Below are 21509 nucleotides of genomic sequence, written 5' to 3'. Positions count from 1 at the left end.
ATACGGGTTCTCTCTCAAATTTGTCGTACGCACTTTTTCGACGTAAGTTCGCTTTGAGAATCCGCCCTCAGAGCTGGTTTTCTCAGTTGTGCCGTGGTGGCCGACTTGCCGTGGTGCAGCGTGCGTGCAGCCCTTGCACATCTCAAACGGCCACGTTGTCACAGGTCGTAAATCGTCGACGCGACACCAAGTGGCAACGCTCGTAACCACAACATCCACGTCGTAGCCTTTCCCGGGTGGCACAAGTGACGTCACGAATGCGCCCAATATCCCAAGACGCAACGCGCTCTCCGATGGCTGATTTTTGAGCGCGCGCCCAATCGGGCCCCTCAGGGTGAAAAATATAGCCATCCGTTCAAAATACAAACGCCCGATTATGATTTACGGCTATTATTGATCATATTAAACCTATTTCTGACCATAATAGGTGTATTTCAAGTTTCGCTTCACTATCCCTTTAACGGCCAAAAGACTGAACAGGAAGTGACCTCGTTCTAAGACCAGCCGTTACGCAAGGGGAGTATTCTCGAGCCCGTTTGACGGGACGCATTTCGGCCATCTTACGTCTGCGTCGGTGGTATGGAGAAAGAAGAAGACGCCGCTGAGAACGGTCGTGTTTTCGATGTTCTCCAAGGAAAACATACCGGCCACCGGCCGGGGAACCGCTGAGGCTTCGGCCAGTACTACTGAAATGTTGACCAATGAATACCGGACCGTGCTACCTCGTCTACCCACAGGTAACTTGAGCCTGAACTCCGTCTTTCTTCATGGCGATCTCGCCGCACGACCCTACCGAGCCCCAGACTTCCGTGACGCCTTACGAGATGTTGTCGACGCCCAAGATATCATCGGAATAGGCCAATTTCAGATGAGCCATGTCTGGATGGTAACGTGCGCAAACGCCTTAAGTAAAACTAAGCTTGTAAACAAAATGGAGCTTACCGTGAAGGGACGCAGATGCCTCATCATCGATCCCGACACCAGAGATGTGAAGCTGAAACTTCTCTGGTTACCTGTACACATGGAAAACCAGAGAATCGAAGAGGCACTGGCGCCTTTTGGCACGGTCCGTTCCATTGTACGAGAAAAATGGAAGTGCTCTGGAATGGAGCAAATGGAAACGCTCAACAAAGAGGTGACCCTGACACTTAGAGAAGGAATGAATGCAACGAATATTCCACATCAGCTCACGGTCTTCGGCTGTCGAAGCCTGGTGCTCGTCCCTGGTCGGCCACCGCTGTGTCTTCGGTGTAACAGAATTGGTCACATCCGTCGTGAGTGCAGAGTCCCGAGATGCGGCGAGTGCCGACGCTACGGACACGACGCGAGTGAGTGCGTCACCACCTACGCAGACAAGCTGAGGCAGTCGAGAAGCCTAGCAGACGATGTTGTCCACGATCATCTTATGAACATCAGCGAAGTTGTTGATGCCACAGGGGACATCACCTCTTCCCTTATCAAGACACAAAGGACCGAGTCGGAAACGTCTACACAGCGACCAGAAGAACTTCGTTCTGACCCCGAGTCTGCCAGCACCTTGCCAGGACTGTCAACACCAACCGAGTGTGTCACGGAAACGAAGAGAGATTGGTCGGATAGCGAGTTTCCATCCCTTAACGCACCACCTGAGTTACCGTGCCAGCAAGCAATTGCCCGACGCGAACGCGCCACGACGTCCACTGGCACATCGGTGAAACGACCTGCTCCTACGACGACAAGTAACGCGCAGCCCTCCGCCTCAGGTATCATTGCCGAGAGCAAGAACGACGAGGGAAGTGAGGTGAAACGCAAGCCAACTGCGGTGCGAGAGTTCCTCTGCAACAAGACGTCGCAATCTGAAGCTCTGGACGTGAGGAACGATGACGATGTGCTTCCACCCTAACTAGAAACCTTCCTGACATCACCCCTCAGCTTCGCTACCATTAACGTGAGAGGACTGTGTTCACGTGCACGGCAGTCTCAATTGTACAAGCTCCTTTTAAAGGAACATCTTGACTTTGTTGCTGTTCAAGAGACAAAGATATCGTCTGACGAGGATACTGCTCGTGCACTGGACCCCTTCCTCTCACATTACGAGGTATGCGTCAGTCATGCTGATGGCTTGTCGGGAGGGTGTTTTTTGTTTTTGAACAAGAACTTAGGGTATTCATCACTTTCTCACACTGTCGACGATAAGGGAAGGTTCATATGTTGCGATTTTCTTTTATACGGTACCTACTGGCGATTAATTTGCATATATGCCTATAATGACGTTAGACAGCGTCATTCTTTTTTTGAAAGCCTGATCCCATTTCTCAGCACCGACAAACATATTGTTTTATTTGGAGATTTCAACTGTGTGTGTAGCATAAAAGACAGGTCAGTGCCTTCTGCAAGGCCCGATAGAAGTTCCGACATACTAAACACTCTTGCATACGACTATCACCTTTTTGACGTCGGAGCTTCCCAAAATACTACTCTCCGATTCACTCACCTTCATGCTTCAAGTAATGCGAGACTCGATCGTATTTACGTCTCAAGCTCGCTGATTTCACACGTGACTGCTTATGACGTAAAACCAGTTTCTTTTTCGGACCACTGCCTTGTAAAGATCCGTTTTGGAACAGACGCACCGCGAAAGGCACAACCAAATTGGGCTTTATGGAAACTAAATACAAGACTGCTAGACAACCAAGACTTTCAGAAACGTGTCCGCGAATGTTTTAATCACGTGTCAACGAATCAGAAATTTGGCATATTTGCTCAGTGGGACTCCTTCAAACAGGAAGTTAAGAATGAAGCAATCGAATGCGCGTGCATTGCATCCTTTCATGCAAAGAAGGAAGAAGCTACACTTTTGAAAAATCTATGCATGCTTCACGAGTTGGAGTGCGAAACACCTGGTATGTTCCAAGAAGACATTCTTCGTGTAAAATGTCAGCTACAGCAATACGAGCACATTCGTTTACACGGTGCACTAGTACGGTCCCGGTGTAGGCGTTTCTTGTCCTCAGAGACACCCACGCGCCGAGCACTCGATGATGAGAGGCGTAACGGCCTTTCAAAGAAAATTAGAGTTTTAGAATGTAATGGGACACTCTCAGACAATGAAGAAATCATCATGAAGGCATTTGAGTTGCATTACAAAAGTCTCTTTGGAAAAACGCAACATTTAGACATCCAGTTGGCAAAAAACTTGGTTTCTTTAAAGGGCCCATGAAACGATTTTTGGGTTGGGATAAATCATTTTAGATTGGGATTTTACTAATAGCACATTGTTCAGTGGACCAAACGAAAAAAGGTAGAAAGTCAAAAGCCTGACTTTCAGTGCGAAAATTTGAAAACAGAGCGGACTATTTCGTACCTCCTCCCCTTCGCGACCTCTCTGCCTTTTCACTGTGATACATCCGCGGTCCCAAAAGCGCATCATCGGGTCCAAACTGACGTCACACGCAACCGGACCTCACTTATTCCCTTCACCCCTAAGCTGACATTGTGGTGGAAGCTACGCGCTTGCCGGACCAATCAGCCGCCTCCCTTTCATCACCTGACTTCATTCTCTGCAGCCACATTTGTCACGCTCACGTGGCAAGTGTGGCTGGCCCAACGAGTACGTAGCTTCAACAGCACTGTCAGCTTCGGAATGAACGGGGTGGGGAAAGCAACTTTTGTGTGAATTTTGAGCGACGGGCTAATCTTCTAGGGGGAGAATGGATGTGTCCGGATTACACAAGCGACAGTGCGAGAAAGAGGGGTCTCCCCTTTTTCGTCTTGTTTAACTCTTTTGGTGGAATGCGCGATTTATGAGTTGAGGAGGAAAGCTAAACAGGAAAAAGTTGGAAAAGCGTTTCATGACCCCTTTAATGCCCGAGGTAAAGCAGCTTCAGCGAGATCTCCTCAGTGGACCAGTAACATTGGAAGAAGTTCGATGCGCGGTAGACGAGTTGCCAAATTCTAAAACACCAGGACCTGATGGGCTCCCTGCAGAGTTTTACAAGACATACAAGGACTTGCTATGTCCTTTCCTACTTGAGGTGTTTTTGGAGGCGTACGAGATGGGAACTTTACCGCCGTCATTTTATGAGAGCCATACTGTGTTGATCCCTAAAAGTCAAGACCCAGACAAATTACAGCTCATTGAAGGCTATCGACCAATTAGTTTATGCAACGTAGATTACAAAATTTTTGCTAAAATTTTGACAAAACGATTACAGTGTGTCACGTCATCTGTTGTTGGAGACCACCAAACCTGTGGGATTAGGGGGAGACGTATACAAACTAACATCCACGTTGCGCGTTCAGTGATAGAAAGCTGCGTTCTTCATGCCGGTCAAGTCGCCATGGTTCAGGTAGACTTGGCTAAGGCATTTGATCGCGTGTCCCACGCTTTCCTGTTAGCTATTTTACGTCATGTAAACCCAGGACCAACACTTTTAAAGGGTGTTAAGTTATGTTACCGTAACTGTGCCACCAGGCTCATAGTTAACGGTTCACTTTCAAATCGAATTAGTCTGGAATCGTCCGTCAAACAAGGATGTCCGCTATCACCGCTTTTATTTTCGCTTTATTTAGAACCCCTATGTTTAAGTGTACTTAACAGCCCTATCGTGGAAGGTTTCCGTCTCTACTCTTCTGAAGTTAAAGTATTGGCATATGCAGACGATATAGCTTTCTTTTGTGCCGATAAACGCAGCGTCGACAATGTCCTTACAATAACACAAAACTTCTGTGACGCAACCGGCGCACTCGTTAATAAGGAGAAAAGCGTAGGTTTCTGGTGCGGGCAATGGGCCACAACACCATCAGAGTATGCTGAAATATCGTGGAGCTGCATTGCCCCTCAGTACTTAGGAGTTCCTCTTAACAGTATCCGTAACAATGGTCATTACTGGACTGAACGGGTGTCGAAAATCAAATGTCAAGCTGACAAGATGAAATCCAACCAGTGGTCAGTTTTCGGGCGAGCTAAGGCTTGCAATATGTTTCTCGCCGCCAAACTTTGGTATATACTTCAAGTGATTTGCTGTACCAGAAGCCATATTCAAAAATTCCACAGAGTGTTTCCTACTTTTATATGGAGTTCCAATTGGGAACCTACAAGACGTGATAACCTCTTTCGCCCCATCGATGTCGGCGGTCTCGGACTCATACACATCTTTCTAAAGCAAGTAATATCTCGATTTTTATTCTTCAAAACTGCATCTCATCATTTCCTTCGCACTTACTTACAGACGGAACTCGCGAGTGCATTACCTTATTTGGTGGTTACAACGATACCCGCAAGCACATCACGTCCTGTGGGGTACCTCAAAGAAGTAGTGAGCGCGATTGAGTTTCTAACAGCTCGTTTTTCTTTGGAGCATTTATTTACGGTTTCACGCAAAGTCTTATATGCTGATCTGATTGACATAACGTTCCCTGAACCTTTGTATCGAAGCATATATAGTGAAGGCCCTGGAAAAGATGTCCTCAGGCGTGTCCGAAAATTACATGTCTCGCCTACAGCAAAGTCATTCTTCTTTAAGCTCCATACTTCTACGTTACCTGTAAAACCCTGGCTTCGCGAACGTGGAATTTTTGTGCCGTGGTCAATCAATTGTCGCCTTTGTAACCAACCGGAAACTATAGAGCATTGTTTTATTTTCTGCACTGATGCTTACCTTTTCTGGGATGTCCTACAAAGGACACTGAAAAAAGACTTGAATATCAATGCTTACACAATACGTTTTTTGCCCTTAAAATTGAATGATAGCTTTCCTTACGATCTGTTTACATTAATGGGGTTGCATAGCCTCTGGAAAACAAGAATGATTGACAGGAATGCGGACCCTCCCCGATCTACCAAATCAAATTTCATTGAAACCGTAACGCATGTACGAAATGTATTTAACTACCTTGACGAGCGGCCAGATTGGTATGTTCTTTCTGATCGATGCATTAATCTACCTGACTTTTAGCACGTGCATTTTGTATTTATTTAATATTCCTTTCTGTTCCTTCTGTCTGTTCACGACAATGAGCCTATGAGAGTATAAGATAGAGAATCATATGTAATGGAAATTGGGATGTGATAACCTTACCATGTTTTTGTCTTGCAGTTGTCTAATATTTCCATGTAATAAATAAAAAAAAAAATGCGTCGGTGGTATAGTGGTTAGCATAGCTGCCTTCCAAGCAGTTGACCCGGGTTCGATTCCCGGCCGACGCATCTTTTTTTTTTGTTTTTGTTTTTTGCACTTTTTTATAATGACGTTTTTGTGTCGTGCAAGCGATTCCTAGTGTACATGCTTTAGGCGTGAACACGCTGGACGTCTGCGTTACCTGAATCGAGGTGAAAACATCTCTCAATTCTGTCTTAATTTTTATCGACATCTTGTAAACATCGAGATGGGGAACGATAATAAAACGGACGAACACAACAAAATCTCAATCTTGAGATTTTGTTGTGCTCGTCCGTTGTTTTTTTTTTTTTTTTTTTTTTATCGTTTCCTATCTTAGCGATAACAAGATGTCGATTAATTATCAGCTCGCCTGGACTTTATCACTGCTTTATTTTGAGTTGTCCCAAAAAAAATTTACAGGGTTTTTCTAACCGCAAAAATAAACTGCGAATCGCCCAACGCTCAATATCCGCTCAAAGGTAGCACTAGAGCTCCGAACGAGATGCCAAATTTTCAGCACGAGCCGATATTTTATTCGAAAGTTATAAGTGAGTTCTTTTAAAATGTCAATGAGAAAATGGTCGCCCACGGAGCTCTGGAATACGTGGAGCTCTATGGCACTAGAAACCGAAAGCGGGTGAAAATGGGCTCCATTTTCGCATTGAAATGTTAAAAACATCTATTATAACTTTTGAATAAAATATCGGTTTCTGGCTGAAACTTTGACATCTGGCTCGGACCTCTAGCACTATCTTTGGGTGGAGAACGAGCGTTCGGAAATGCGTAACCTTATTTTATTTTTTTTTTTTTTTTGTAAAAAAGAAACAACAGCACTGTATTTTTTTTTGGGGGGGGGGGGGGGGGGGGGCGGGGGGGGGGGGGACATTTTGTATATAATTGAGCGTGTGAAACCGAAAAAAAAAAGTAATCGGGTTTTATTTAGAGAAATACCTAGAGAGGTTATGCACACCTAAGTACAGTCCCTAGATAACAGCTTCCTACATGTAGCGACATCCTTTGAAGCGCTGCGTGACGGTGCAGGTTTAAACTGAATGTCGCCATTTTGTTCCAGAGAAATATGCTTTGTCATATGTAATGGTTGTCATTACTTGTAAAAGAAGTATCCAAGCGACTTCAGAACTAACCACTTCTTATGAGTCGTGAAATGGCCGCGCCGCGCTGACATGGCCGTGCCGCCTGCATCCGCTCGCCTGGACGCCCAACGGGGCGAGGAAAAAAAAAAAGAGGGGGAGGAGGACACTCTAGCAACGACCTCGGCAAATTCATTCATGAACTCGCTCATTCACCTTCATTCACGTTCACGGCATGAATCTGAATGGCCCAGAATGAATTCTTGAAATTGGAAAAAATCATGATGTGATGGTGAATGACTTTCTGACTTTGAATGAATTCGTGATGTGATGGTGAATGAATTCGTGAATTTGAATGAATTCGTGATGTGATGGTGAATGAAGTCATGAAGTCGTGATGTGATGGTGAATGACTTCGTGAATTTGAATGTATTCGTGATGTGATGGTGAATGAAGTCGTGATGTGATGGTGAATGACTTCACAAATCTGAATGAATTCGTGATGTGATGTTGAACGAAGTCTTGATGTGATGGTGAATGACTTCGTGAATTTGAATGAATTCGTGATGTGATGTTGAATGAAGTCGTGGTGTGATGGTGAATGACTTCGTGAATTTGAATGAACTCATGATGTGTTGTTCTTGTGAATGACTTCGTGAACTGAATAGATTTCACTGTGATGTGAATGACTCATTGAATTCGTGACGTGATGGTGAATGGCTCGTGAACGCGATGAATTTGTGATGTGAGTGGCTCGTGAACTTGATAAGTTCGTGATGGGAAGTAACACCGTGAGCTTAATTCTCGACATGATAGTGAATATGGTTATGAATTCAGAATAGGCGCAAACCATGTTACGCAGGTGCTTGCTTCCTTGCTGATTGTTTTCATCCTTCACCGCAAACGACAAGGACCCATTTGACCTTAGCGGTTTGGGCACCAGTCTCGCTGCGTAGCCGGGCGCGCCTCAGCGCGGTGGCCCTTTGTCTAGCACTTTCGCAGTAACAGCTGTAAGGTGAGGGGAGGGGGCTAGTCGTTTTCTTTGGCACTTGGCATTTAATTTTGCCATTGTTCTGAGCGGTTCCTTGCGAATCAATTGAGCTCCTGTATCCCACAGCGGGGCAACGGAGCACATTCACGTGACACGATCGCAGCGCGGCATTGGCTGGGTTGGCGCTCTACCAATGTGCTTTGCATTTCGCGCACTCGAAATAGCCCACTTCCCCGACGGAGTAAGGTCCTGGTTTCAAGTGGCGGACACAAAAAGGCGCCACAGTTCTATTCCGCAAGAACAGCGAACTCGTGAAGGGCTACCAGCCGTGAAGTCGAATTTAGTCAGAATGAACCCGAATGACTTCGTGAATTCTGCGGAATTCATGATGTGATGGTGAATTCCGGTGAATTCGTGTGGACTGTAATGGTGAATAACTTCGTGAGGTGATGGTGAATTCGGATGAATTCATGATGTGATGGTGAATTCAGATGAATTCATGATGTGATGGTAAATTCGGATGAATTCATGAGGTGATGGTGAATTCGGATGAATTCATGATGTGATGGTGAATTCGGATGACTTCGTAAAGTGAGGGTGAATTCGGATGAATTCGTGAAGTGATGGTGAATTGGTATGAGTTCGTGAAGTGATGGTGAATTCGTGATGTGATGGCGAATTCCGATGAATTCACGATGGTGAATTCCTATAAAATCGTGGTGATAGTGAATGACTTCGTGAATTGGTGATCTGATGGTGAATGACTCCGTGAATTCGGAGGTGGCGGTGATGTGATGGGGATGAATTCTTGACGCAGTTGAACGCCGTGATGTGAAGGGGATGAATTCTCGGCGGAGTTTGAAAGCCGTGGTGTGAAGGGGATGAAGTTTTGGCGTGGCTGAACGCCGGGATGTGAAGGGCTGTGACTTTGGGAGGTCGGAGTACCTTGTGACGTGAATGCGAATGAATTTGGAGACGTGATTTTGTTCGTGATGTGATGGTGAATGAAGGGGCTCTAAAATGCCGACCTACGGCAACGATAGACACCCCAGCAACGGTGCTCACGCCTTTGTTGCAATAGACGCCTACTCAGGTTAGAATTAAAACGAGTCTGTTTAAACGGTGCTGTACACGTTACTCTTGAAAAGTAACAAAATACCCTGACTCATTACTATTCCTTGAAAGTAACTAAGTACACCCTCAGGCGATATGAAGGCGAACGCCGGACCCCCGACCGGTTCGGAGCCTTAACCGGTTCGTGCTATCAGAGCCATAACGCGGCTGCCGTGGCTGCTCGCTTTTTTATCGCGCGCTTCACCGAGAGTAAGTACGTGGATCGAGCGCTTTTCTCAGCTCTGCTGCTACTCCCTGCTGAAAGTGTAGAAGTGGGTTTCCGATTTCGGCATCGCTTTTTGTGGTCGCCGTGCCCACGTCATTGCCGGCAAACGATTTGCACATTGCAAGTGAACTAGAGCGGACGTTGTTTGACATGGTTTATACGTGACTCAACCGCTTTCTTCATTCATGAGCGATTGCTAATAACTGCAACAAATGTGAAATGGGCTGTGATTCAGCAATAAATATTGCCGCCCACAGGGCCGAGCAAGCAACGCTCAGTCACGGGCTTCTAGAAGATTCGCGTACATTCTTGCACCAGACGGAACTTTCCCCGCTTTCTTGTTCTCGAAAGTGCCAGGTCATCCTCACCCGAGCGCGCGATGCTCGAACTTTCTTTGCCGAACTTTCGAGATAGCGACGCACTGTAGATAAACAGCTGCCTGCGACCTTGTCGAGTCAGTCTCGCTCTCGCTCTCTGTTACGCCGCCGAATCGCCGCCTGCTTTTCTGATGCCTCGACGCTCTTTCTTTACTTATTTGGTTTGGCACAAGTTCGCCCATTAAACATTTATTTTTCAGTTCACTGTTCGTCTTCGAGCGCTTCAGCAGAAATGCCGCCTCGAGTTTTAAGGGATGAGCGCGTTCAGATCGTTGTCCTTGCTCAGGAAGGACTTTCACGGCGGGAAATATCGCGCCGAGTTGGAAGGCCCGTCAAAACCGTCCAAAGGATTATTGCTGCATTTCGGGATCACGATGGACGCTTAGACGATGCCCCCCCCGTCGCTGTCCCCGTGCAACTGCCAGCAACAGAGGACCGTCACATCCTCGAAGCAGCCTTGGGCGACCCTTTCCGCGCTGCTAGGGGAATCGGAGACGCCTCTACCAAGCTAGCCTATACAGCCGTGTAACTTGCCAATCGCCGCTGCTGACTGAAAGGCACAAGCAGCTGCGGCTTGACTTCGCCCATTCTCTTCAGAATCGGACTGTGGAGGACTGGACCCACGTCATCTTCAGCGACGAGTCTACGTTCTGCACCCAGTTGGACGAGCAGAGTTAGGGCTCTGCGTTCCAGCAGAGCCCTAACTTCTAACAAATTATTTTGGCGTCCACTGCAATGTGTTAATCATCGAAAAGGATGAATAATGATGCCCTCTTTGTAATGTGGCTAATATAACATCGTCGCAAGTGCGACGTGGTTGCTGCCATCACACAAATGGAACAAAATCGTATTCTTCTTTTCGAGAAGCGGAAAGTATAAGTTAGTTTTTTATTTGTTCCGCAGCCTTCCGGTTTAGCCCACATCACAACAAAAAAAAACAAAAAACTACTAAATCACATTGTCTACCAATAACGTCTGAAAGGCTCCTCCCCGATCCTCGCGCTTTCTGCTGGGACTAGTAGCAGAGCTGAGAACAGCGCTCGATCCAGGCACCAACTCCCGGTGAAGCGCGCGATAAGAAAGCGAGCCGCTACGGCAACCGCGTCATGGCGCTGATAGCACGGACCGGTCAACGGTCCGGCGTTCACCTTCATATCGCCTGCGGGTGTACGTCACTCGTTCCGTAACTGGATAGGTTACTCGTTACCGAAAAAGTAAGCATTACGTATATGTCTGGATGGTTCACAATAGTCCCTGCTGCGCTAAGCGGACAGTCGCAGGACGTTGAAGCGACCGCGACACCTATAACCCTCTGCGCTTTTCTAGAGTTACAAATCACGCCCCACCAATTTACTTTAGGTCAAAATTTCACCTAAAGTTTGCCCTTCATGCAGGTGTACTCGTGTGCGGCTGCGTGGTGAAAGCCTGTAATTTTTATTTTATTTTGCTTTGCAAAAATTGAACCCATTAACCGGTTAAAAAATAATAATATCCTTCAAAGCATTAATCGGTTAATCGGTAGGTTATTAGAAAAATTGCTCAGCCCTAATAAAAACTAAACTAACCAGATTTATTCGATATGGTATTTTTCTTATATTTCTTGCAGTTTTAACGCACTAACTGAAGACACTCGTGTTCATCATGCGTATCAAGGTTCTGGTGTGTTTTAGTCCGAATTCTAGAATGATAAATGACGCTCATGACGACAGCTACGAAAGTCATTTCAGAAATAGCGAAGCGGCGTCAGTCATACTTGTTGTTGTTGCAGCAGTGAGTAAACAAAGGGCAGTGACGTAGAGCGCGAGAGGCTGCGTGGAAGGATATTTGCATCTAAAATCTTTCGTCGCTACACGACCATATTTCCAAGGTCAAAGTGAGCCTCGTGAAAAGCTGTTGTTTTCAAAGGATTTTCCATCCAGCTGGTGTTGCGGTGTTATTGTCATTTTCAACGTGCATATTCTGCTGACCTTAGGCAGATTTCAGAGGTGGCTTATTATTTTTGTTTATATAAAGACCATCTCAAACGAAAAGAAAATATGATTGCACAGTTGTTGAAATGCTTTACACACCAATTGAATCAAATCTGTAATACCATGAACGCTAAAAGGAAGAAAATGTTCTTCACTTTTCGATTCCGATTAGTTCTTGTATAGATATCGGCTCGTAAAATTTTCTTATCGCTCTAATTGTAGACATGCAAGTGTGAAACAAACTGTACACTCCCTGTTTATCCATTCCAATCTAAAAACCAACGAGGTGTTCGTTACTGCCAAGGAACGCCCTTAGTGGTGCTGGGAGGTAGCGCTTTCACCTAAAAACTTGTTGAAGGCTAAAAACCACCACCCGAAAACATCCTAGCTGAAAATGTGTAATCAGCATGGTAAAGTTATTTAGGGTTCCAAAATATTTTACACAAGCCTATGGCACAATTTGTTCTTGTATGCTTACTGTAAATGCGGCAGTATTTAAGGGAAACAAGCACAAATCTATTTTAGGTTTACAATTGGCAAGTTTGAGGGTTGTCTATACCAGGGTTTTAGCGAAGACTTGCAAAACAATTCCTATCAATGAGCTGGATGAGGAAAAGAAAAACACTTTTCGGGAACCAACTGCCAGCCATGACGGACATTAGAGATGGAACACTAATTGGCCCAAAAAATACCTATAGTTTACTGATTATATCGTTTTAGCGAAAGGAAATATGATTTCACTAAGAACTTTGTAGAAAGTCCTTGAAAATCCCTAAATCACCCAATTTGCGAGACTTAAACTACGCGTGAAGCTCCATGTGTGTGTGTGTGCGCGTGCGTGCGAGTGTATGCGCGTATGTGCGTGCGTGTGCGCGCGCTCGTGTGTGCGTGCGTGTGTGTGTGCGCGCGCTCGTGTGTGCGTGCGTGCGTGGTGTGTGTGTGTGCGGGGGGGGGGGAGTGCGCTGAAGTTACCACTTGGTGGCGCAGACAGGGAATTAGCAATTCGAAAACGCGCAAAATGTTTTTTTTTTCCATCCGCGCTTGCGCATTGTTAGCCTTGCGCCTCTGGTACCAGTAGTAAATTTGGCGCACACCCGCACTTCGCGTAAGTCCTTTTAAAATTTAATGCTTTAGGATTTCTGATGACGGCCCACCAGTTTCTCATTGCAACCATGTGTTTGTTTTCACAAACTGAAAAATACAAAGTTAATTTCAAAGTTTTAGTACATTAATTAGGTATTATTATTTGTTTCCAACCCCCTGACGTCTGCTGCGGATGGCAGTTTGTTCCCAAAAAGTGTTTCCTTGTTTCTCACCTTGCCCATCGGTAAAAGTTTTTTTTTTTTTTTGTCAATTATTGCTGGAACACTTAGTATGTTTTTTCGCAGCAGGTGCAATGCTTTCCGCCATTGTCACGGATGTATACTTGAACGTTCTGGACTCTAAACGCAACTTACTGTAATACCTACATTTCAACAAAATGCATGATCACGGGCAAATATTACACTCTAAGGAAAAATGACTGCCCTGGGTAGTCAAAATTGCATTTCGGAGGCTTTGACTACCCGAAAGGGCGAGTGACTAGCTTTTGGGCAAAGTCACGACACCAAAACCGCTGTGGAATGACCACTTTTCTACAGGTGACGAGGGGGGCGGTCACTTTCAAATTCGATATTCACGTGCAGGCAGTCATAAATGATATTGAGAACTTAGATAACTACAGAAATACTATAAATTATGTTCTTCCTTAGCTTTCGTGATCCTTTGAGATCCACCAAGACCACATCCGTGGTGCTATTCGTGTAAATTGGTGGAATAAAAATGTTGTCAGCGCAAAAAGCAGCACTGGTTCTCCGTGGGTTTGGTTTGACGTGAGTGTTTGCCGAAATGAGATAAGGATATTCTTTTTTGCCGTATTTTATTGTTAAGATTATTTTTAAAAAATGACTTGTATATCTGATCGTACTGAACCATTGAACACTGAGACCGAGGATCGACAGGGTAAACATGCTCAGAGGTATGTGACTGTGTTGCCAGAACTGATTTTCTCATTCTCTGACTGGTTGAATTTCTGAGCTGTACCCGTCGCGGTTGTGATCTTCCTGCTGTACGCACGTAGCGCGTGAACTTTCCAATTTAGTCGCGGGTTGCAGTTGAGTGGCAGTGTAATAACTGGCTTTTACTAGATTGGTGCGTCATCACGAGTGCTATTTGTGCTGATATAAGCGCCAGATCCAACCCGCGCGCCTCTTTCGCCGTTCGTGTTTTCCAGTTTTGATTTTGTGCTCTATGATTCATTAAACATAAACCTAAAAGTCAATCATTCTTGCCTCGTCACCCGTCGGGGCGTCCATAGTCTTGCCGCTGTACTAGCCCCTCCTGGATGTCTCTTGCTGCCAAGTAGCAGCCAGATCGTTCAACCACCAACGTAGTCGCCTGAATATCATACGCAGGCACGGAGCCAAGGGGGGGGGGGGGGGGGGGGGGGGGGGGGGCATGGGGCCCGGGTGCACGCGTGTGGCGCGTGGAACACCAATCCTTGCATTCTCCTTAATGCTTGGGTAATATAGCAAATGGTCTATTCAACCACGGCCGGACTGGAAGCGCGCGCTGTCTTCCTCTTCTTACGGCCTTTGCAATTGGGGCAATCGCCACCTCCCGCCGCAATTCGCGGGAGGCGCTGTCACCTCACCCCTGGGCTATCCTTTGCCGTGTGCACAGAGCGCGCCTGACAGTGTATCCCAGCGCTGTCGCAACTTGCGGCCGAGATTTTTATAGCCTTTGACACCTAATCTTTACTTTCAGATTCTCAGCCACTCTCTAATGCGATTCTGATGAGCCCAAAACGGTGAATGTTTGAGGCACATCTCCGAGAGATTCGGGAGTAAAAAGTAGTGAGTAGAAACAACGAAAGCAATTGCGGAAAAACTATACTCGCCTTCACCTCCAGGACTTCTGTTGCAACTCAACGGGAGAAGACGAACCCCTTCTACGTGGAGGAACTTTAAATGATGAATAATTTGTACTCTCTCGTGAAATGTAAGCAGGCCCAATCTATGCATCATCGTTTCATAGGCCGCCAATGAAGTCGGTCAGCTGCTCTAGACGAGGGTGTATAGTCTGTACAGTTTTCGCACAGTGCACATTACAGCCTAAAGTGCTTCCTCGAAGGCAGGTGCACATATCCAGCTGATTTTTCGTTTCTGTCCGTGACCGTCTTTGCATGGATAATCAAAAGTATTCTGAGGAACTTGTTGCAAATTAAACCAGCCAAGCGCTTTGAGTGACTGTTGTCAATGCCCTCTGGGCAACTTAGGATTGGCGCGTCTTCAAGATAGGGTGCAACGAGTAGTTGCAGAACTTCGTGCACAATTGTACGCGGAAGGCGCTTAACAACCTTTAAAAAAAAAAAAGCAACCATGTTGTCCAGAAGTGTGAGGAACCTAGGATTTAGATAATGGAGTCCGCTTTATCCTGGCCTTGCAATAAGACGAACAGAGCATCACCTCTGTTACTCGTAGTCAACAGCATAACACAGGCGTTGCACTCAAACTCACTAATGAGTTTCACCAGATAGCCACCGACGTACACCAGACCAGAGTATGTCACAGAGGGAAATGGAGCGCAAGGCTCTTTCAGTTTTTTCAGGTCAGTGGTAACCTACACTGTAAAAAATGTGTGTAAAATTACAAGCATTTTTACAGACATTTTCTGTTGTCATACAGAAAAAGTCTGTTAATGGTCTTTAACCGAAACCTGTTCAAGAAAAAAACAGACAATTTTTGTTTTTACCTCTTTGGATAACCAAGTGTTTCTCCACTTCACAAAAAGCGGTTCTGAGAACGTATTTGACACATTAATATTTTGTTTATGTATTTAGAGAATAAATCTATATTTATGTGAAATTTTAGTGCAAGGATAAACGCGCGCCGTGTTTTCTGCGGTATTAATTTTAGTGCGGAGCTTATTTTTCAAGATGGATGCCGGATAACGGTTCCTCGTGGACGTTGGTCTTCCCGGCTAGACGATTTCTGACGTAAGGTGAGTGCTGTGTATTTTTACCGGTTTAGTAGGGACACTGCTTTGTTCCGTTTGGCTTAAGTCTCCCTATGGGCCCGAGCACGAACTAGAACAGGCAATCGAAATGGGTTTCCGCGGTACTTTAAGGCACAGTGACACGGGCGAGAAAACTTGGGCGCGAATGCCGCTCGCAGCAAGACGCTCCCACATAGCGAACGCCACACGGCGCCTTCCTTACCTTACCGTGAGGAGCGGTGAACCTCAGCGTTTTGCCTCAAGGTCGCGTGCTCTTTCATACTATTTCGAGCAGTTATAAGATTTCCCGAGCTTTTTGGGTGGCCGGGCCACACAGCGGCACGAAAGTTCTCCTCACGCCGCCGGCTGCCGCCCATGCGGGAAGCACTCATCCCCCGCGACGTTCGCACCCGTTTTTGTTGCCCACCGCCGTGCCCTCGACGACCGCGCCTCTCGAAGTTTCGTGAGTACGATGAAAGCGCTGACCACAGAAGTGGGGCGTCCATCTTCCCCTCCCCCATTGTCTCCTGTCGCCTTTTCCCAACATCCTTTCTGCTCTTCGTGAGCAAGGGAGGCGACGTCGGTTTCCCGGTGAGGCGCACACGCAGACACGGCGGAGAATTCAAGGTCACGTGGGCCAGTAGCAGGGACCGTCTCATACATTTGTGAACGACGACGAAAGGCGCGCGTCGTCTGCATTGGTTGCAGCTGAGCTTATCGTTATGCAGGTACGCACAATTCTTGTAGACGATCATCTCGCTATAACAGCTGACTGCTGACGTAATAGTCATCGTTTTGTCCTTCATTCTGCGACGTTGCCGCGCTCAAAAGGCAAGACGGGGATATCTGGGTCCCGCTGAGTTGGCGGCGCGCTGCTGAGAGAAGAGGGGGGCGCGAAACCGTGGCATCGGACGTGAATAAATGTGCCGCTTCAGATTAATTAGTTCGTTTGGATCGCAACAAGCCGCGAAGAATGGCGCGGGGACCAAGTTTTTGTTTAGAAGAAAATAATGCCGATCGAGATGCCTTGCGACTTTACGGGCGGGCCGCGCGGGTTTTCTCGCTGCCTTAAAGGGGTACTCCGCCGATTTTTGAGCTACCTCAACTAACTATATTTTCTGACTCCCAGGCCTTTACCCTTTCTGGAATGCTATTTAATATCGTGAAATTCATAATAGTTATTGCAAAATCGGCAAATGAAAATGATGCAAAAACAGGCATTCAAATATACCCGCCCTTTTCAGGGCCGTGACGTCAGTGGAAGTTCAGCTTGCCAGTCGGGCGAGCTGTCTAAAAAATAGAATATGCCAATTATTTGTTCCGTGCTGGAGCGCGGGGACTGGAGCGAGCTTTCAAGGCATTCATTTGACACCATGAAACTGCTTCAAATCAGTTGGGAACAAATTCTACAGTCCAAAGAGTGAACCCCTGCACTTCCAATGACGTCACCTTTTCATTGTTGCCAGTAGAGACTTTCAGTTTGAAAAACACGGTGAGGACCAAAATTGTAAATTCAATAACTTCGTGAAAAAAAATTATTTTGACCTAATATTTGGGATACTATTTTGGCGATGTTGTTTGGCGAGTTTAGCAAAATTTCAAGCAAATCGGGGACCATGTAGAAATCGGCGGAGTACCCCTTTAAAGGAGGACCAGCAGAGATATTCTTCAGCCTGGCGGAAAGTCCTCCTCGCCCTCTTTTTTTCCATTTCTCTCCTGTCTTGCAGCACGGCGAGGCGGGGGGAAGGGTCCCTTTTTGCGCCGGCTTCTTCTGAGAGGATAAGCCGAGAAAATCCCCATTGTGAGAGACGGGCGATGGGTTTGGCAGCAGCGACCTCGTGACTTACGGGTAGCTTCAGCTCTTATCGCGTAATCTGCCCTATTTTTTGGCGCTCGCCAAGCTACTCCGTTTCACCTTCCGTCCAAGCACAGCGGACGCTAGGAGCCATCCCAGCCAACGCGGCGTGAGGGAGTGTCATGCGACCTTGAGCTCCCTGTGTCGCCCCGCCCCACCGGCAGGTCACGCGACTTTCTCCCGGCGCTGGATCGGCTGGGATGGCTCGTGGCGTCCACCGCGCTCGGACTGAAGGTGGAACGGAGTATAGCCCCTCGGGCGTACAGTTCACGGAGCTGCAAGGCTGCGCCCTTCCAGACACCGAATTTGAGCTGTCGAGGTTGTTTGGCTGTAGCCCGTGGCAAAGGAAACATACTTCGGAGCTGCGGTGCATCCCCACACCCATTGAAGGTACGTTTCATAGATATTCTCGGTTGATCAAGGAGCTTAGAACACATGCGCGAGATGTGGTGACTTCAATATGTGAGGTTGACTGACATATTCACAAAACATTCCATCTTCAAGAGACAGGCTTATTACGCTCAAACCTGCCTCAATTGGGATCGCTGGAAGACAGAACTATGTACCAGGCGCGGGCATCTTGTAGCGGATCTCTGTTTTCTAGCAGCGAGCACAAATTATTGTGTGCGTAACTCACACTATATGATGGCCAACAAATGTAGATGACATTTATATTTACACATCCCAACAACCGCATGAGGTGAGAAGGCAGCAGTTGTGTGTGTCGATATTAAAAAAAGTTTTAGTGGATCGTTTTAGCTCTTGGATAACCGTATCCTACATCAATATATAAGCTATACCCTTTCTGTGAGCATTATTTATCGAGTGCGGCTATCGAATCGTGTCGTGTTATGGTTCAACGTTGCTAAATCGGTGCTATAGCACGTGCTGCCGCTTTAAAGTATTTTTGAGCCATTAAAATAAAAGAATAAACTAAACGTAGGCGATTTTTTTTTAACATGAAACGCGTTTGTAATTTTTCATTGCAAACAGATTTTAGGTATACTGCCACACAGTTAGCAAGGACAAACTATCGCTGGTTTTTCTCGTTTTGTTTTCTTAGAAGTGAATGATGTTTAGAAAACTGTTAATGTGAGTATTCAACCTAAGTGGCAGAGCTTAGTGCTAGACAATACATGTTGCTGGGCAGAAATAGTAAAAAGCGCCAATGTCGCGTTCGGGCTAACACTGCCACGTAGTGTACGAATACCGCTACAAGATCAGCGCAAGCATATTATGGGAATGGATCTATTACAGAATTTGTTTTAATAGGTGAAAGGTTGCCATTCTTATACAAGCAATTCGAAAAAGAATGCTTCTATTGGGCGCCGCCAACGGTTCGGCAAGCTGGGCTAATGAATCGGGAACAATGAGAGCAGCATGCCGGCAGTCGCCATTTTCTCTAAGCGGAGTTTTGAGGCGATTCGACAATCTGTTGTCGCTGAGACGGCGTTCGTTAAAACGAGCCTCTCTAAACCGCATGCCACAACTTTGCGTACACTGTTTATTGAGTCGCACCTCCTTTTTTATCAAGCTCAACAGAGCGCTGTAGGGAGGCAGACAGATGACTTCGTTCAATGCAAACTTTTTTCTCAATTAGTTTTGTTTCAATCGAATTATATGCCTGTATAACTAACGTGGTTTCTCTATACTCCCTGTAGGTGTATAACGTTCAGCGGACGGCCAGATGGAGTGCACCGAATGTTTTTGCGCTCCGTGTATACTGACCCAAGGCCACGTGAGGGTGGGGATGGGCCAGGCACCGTCGTCCAAGAATCCTGGGGTTCGCAAAAAGTATTACAGAATGTACTGGGCCTGCCTGGCAAATCTGGCCGCTTGGCGTGACCCCAGGTACTTGGAGAAGAAGAGACAAGCCGGCCAAGGAGTATATACTAAGCGTGAATTGATGCCAGTGTGCGTAGTTGCACACGTCCGGTGCCTGTATCCAAACCCACCTGGTGTTCCCTACATGGGGCACATGTGGGAGTAAACTATTTGTGTATAAAGTCTCTGGATTCAGCGCCTTTCTTTCTGTGCCTAGTTATTAGTGCAGTGTTAGCACGTTAAATGTCTCAAATCTGTAGTCCACCTTTTTTTCTTGAAACACCTAGTGCGCATGCCCTCTATCCATCGTCCCTGCGTGGGTTCGGGAAAGCGTTTTGCCCCACCAAATTCGCCATATTGTTTGTTCCACTCTGGTGAGGGGCGAGCCGCGTGAGTAACGCTGACTCGTGTAGCTCTTAGCAGGCTCTCGCCACCGAGTCACAAGTCGGTGCCTGCATCGCGACTGCTGGTTTAGGTGACCCGCGTTTCGTCAAGCTGTTTTTACAGCTTTCTTTCCGTGTCACCTTTTCAACATTGGTTTTGTTGGAAAAAAATAGAGGTACTATTATTATTATAACCTCGCGTAAAGTTCAATAAGGGAGCACGACCTCGAGCGTTTTCAACAGCCGGTGGTATAGGTAGCAATGGGGCTGTACAACACTAGAGCGCACGTTAGAAGAACGCCGACATTAGACCGCCGACAGTAGAGCGCCACGACGTTAGCTCGCGCGACATGAGAGCGCCGCAACGTTAGAGCGCACGACTCGAAAGCGCTGCGACGTTAGCGCGCTCGACTCGAGAGCACATCGAGAGCGCACAACCAGTCAAGCGCGAGTGGCCCAACCACTTCTTCGGGCATCGCGTGCTTTATGTAAAATTGGCGGGGATTTACGCCGTGGCATTCGGCAAGGACATTGCGAAATGAGTCGACGAATTTTTTTCGTGTAACAAACCAAGAAATGTTTCAAAAAACTGACAGCAAAAAAAAAAAAAAAGATTATTTGTAGCGTATATTTCCGCAGAAAAAAAAAATGCAGCTGATCTATATAGCTCCATTAGTTTTCTGATGTTATATCTCACAGATTTGAAGGGGAGGTTTTCCTGTATCCGTCAAAAGACTGGAAAGCTTTGCATCCGATAAAACTGCGCTGAGCTTTCCTTCGATGAGTGTTTTACTGAACTTTTTTAGCGGTGAGCTTTTTTCATTACGGTCATGGACGTCAAAATACTATTAAAGTTATGCGAGAAACGTCCCAATAACCGCCAAAATGATAGGGGTCCAAATGCCTGTCAAAAATAGACCAAATATAGCAAAAAGCAAACATTTATTGTATATCCGAGAGACGCACCGCACCACCGTGAAGACATCTTAGACTCGCTGCTCCACTCAACTGCAGGCATTCCCGGTACCTATATGGCCACACCCTTGCCCCCTTCTCTCTTCTATGTCAGCAAACAATTGGTTAGAAAGAGCCGTACCCTTTTTATTTTTATTTTTTTATTAAAGGCATCTTTAATAAATCGAAAATCGCCAATGCTCCGATTCGATGAGTCGCACAATTTAGTTCTGTCTGTGGAGCCGCGGGTACATCCCACAATTTGCAGTGTTCGCTCAACTGGGGTGCGCTCTCGTGACATGCGCTCTGGTATCAAGCGCGCTACTGTCGCAGAGCCTTCGCGTCGCGCGCTCTAACGTCGGCGCTCTAGTGTCGCGCGTTCTAAAGGTACCCTCCCAGCAATCGGCTGCCTAAATTACTATTGGCCGGATTCGGAGAAAAGCTTTTCTTTCACTTTCCGTGCGCTGATAATTTTCCCGTCATACAGTTGGCGTGGATACGTGACGTCAGCAGCGAAATAACACCACACACGGTCCCGAGTAAGGTTCGT

The 21509-nt window shown here is 46.5% G+C and overlaps 1 protein-coding gene, 1 long non-coding RNA gene and 1 other non-coding gene across 3 annotated transcripts; all 3 read left to right on the top strand.

The window, feature by feature from the left end:
- Positions 1-5051: 5051 nt before the first annotated feature.
- LOC120847498 lies at positions 5052-6087 on the top strand (the record flags this gene model as incomplete). The annotated part of the gene is made up of 1 exon (XM_040219293.1): positions 5052-6087. A coding segment is annotated over one exon (885 nt), but the record flags the coding sequence as incomplete, so codon positions are not given.
- Positions 6088-6115: 28 nt separating this feature from the next.
- On the top strand, positions 6116-6187 carry Trnag-gcc. The gene has a single exon. It is a non-coding gene; the product is annotated as a tRNA-Gly (tRNA).
- An 11876-nt stretch (positions 6188-18063) lies between these two features.
- On the top strand, positions 18064-19804 carry LOC120847497. The gene is made up of 2 exons (XR_005717386.2): positions 18064-18188; positions 19460-19804. It is a non-coding gene; the product is annotated as an uncharacterized LOC120847497 (long non-coding RNA).
- The last annotated feature ends 1705 nt before the right edge of the window (positions 19805-21509 follow it).

The sequence above is a fragment of the Ixodes scapularis genome, unplaced genomic scaffold (assembly GCF_016920785.2).
Source record: "Ixodes scapularis isolate PalLabHiFi unplaced genomic scaffold, ASM1692078v2 PGA_scaffold5__190_contigs__length_132052651, whole genome shotgun sequence".
NCBI classification, from domain to species: Eukaryota; Metazoa; Arthropoda; class Arachnida; order Ixodida; family Ixodidae; genus Ixodes; species Ixodes scapularis.
This window is presented reverse-complemented; position numbering and strand designations above follow the sequence as displayed.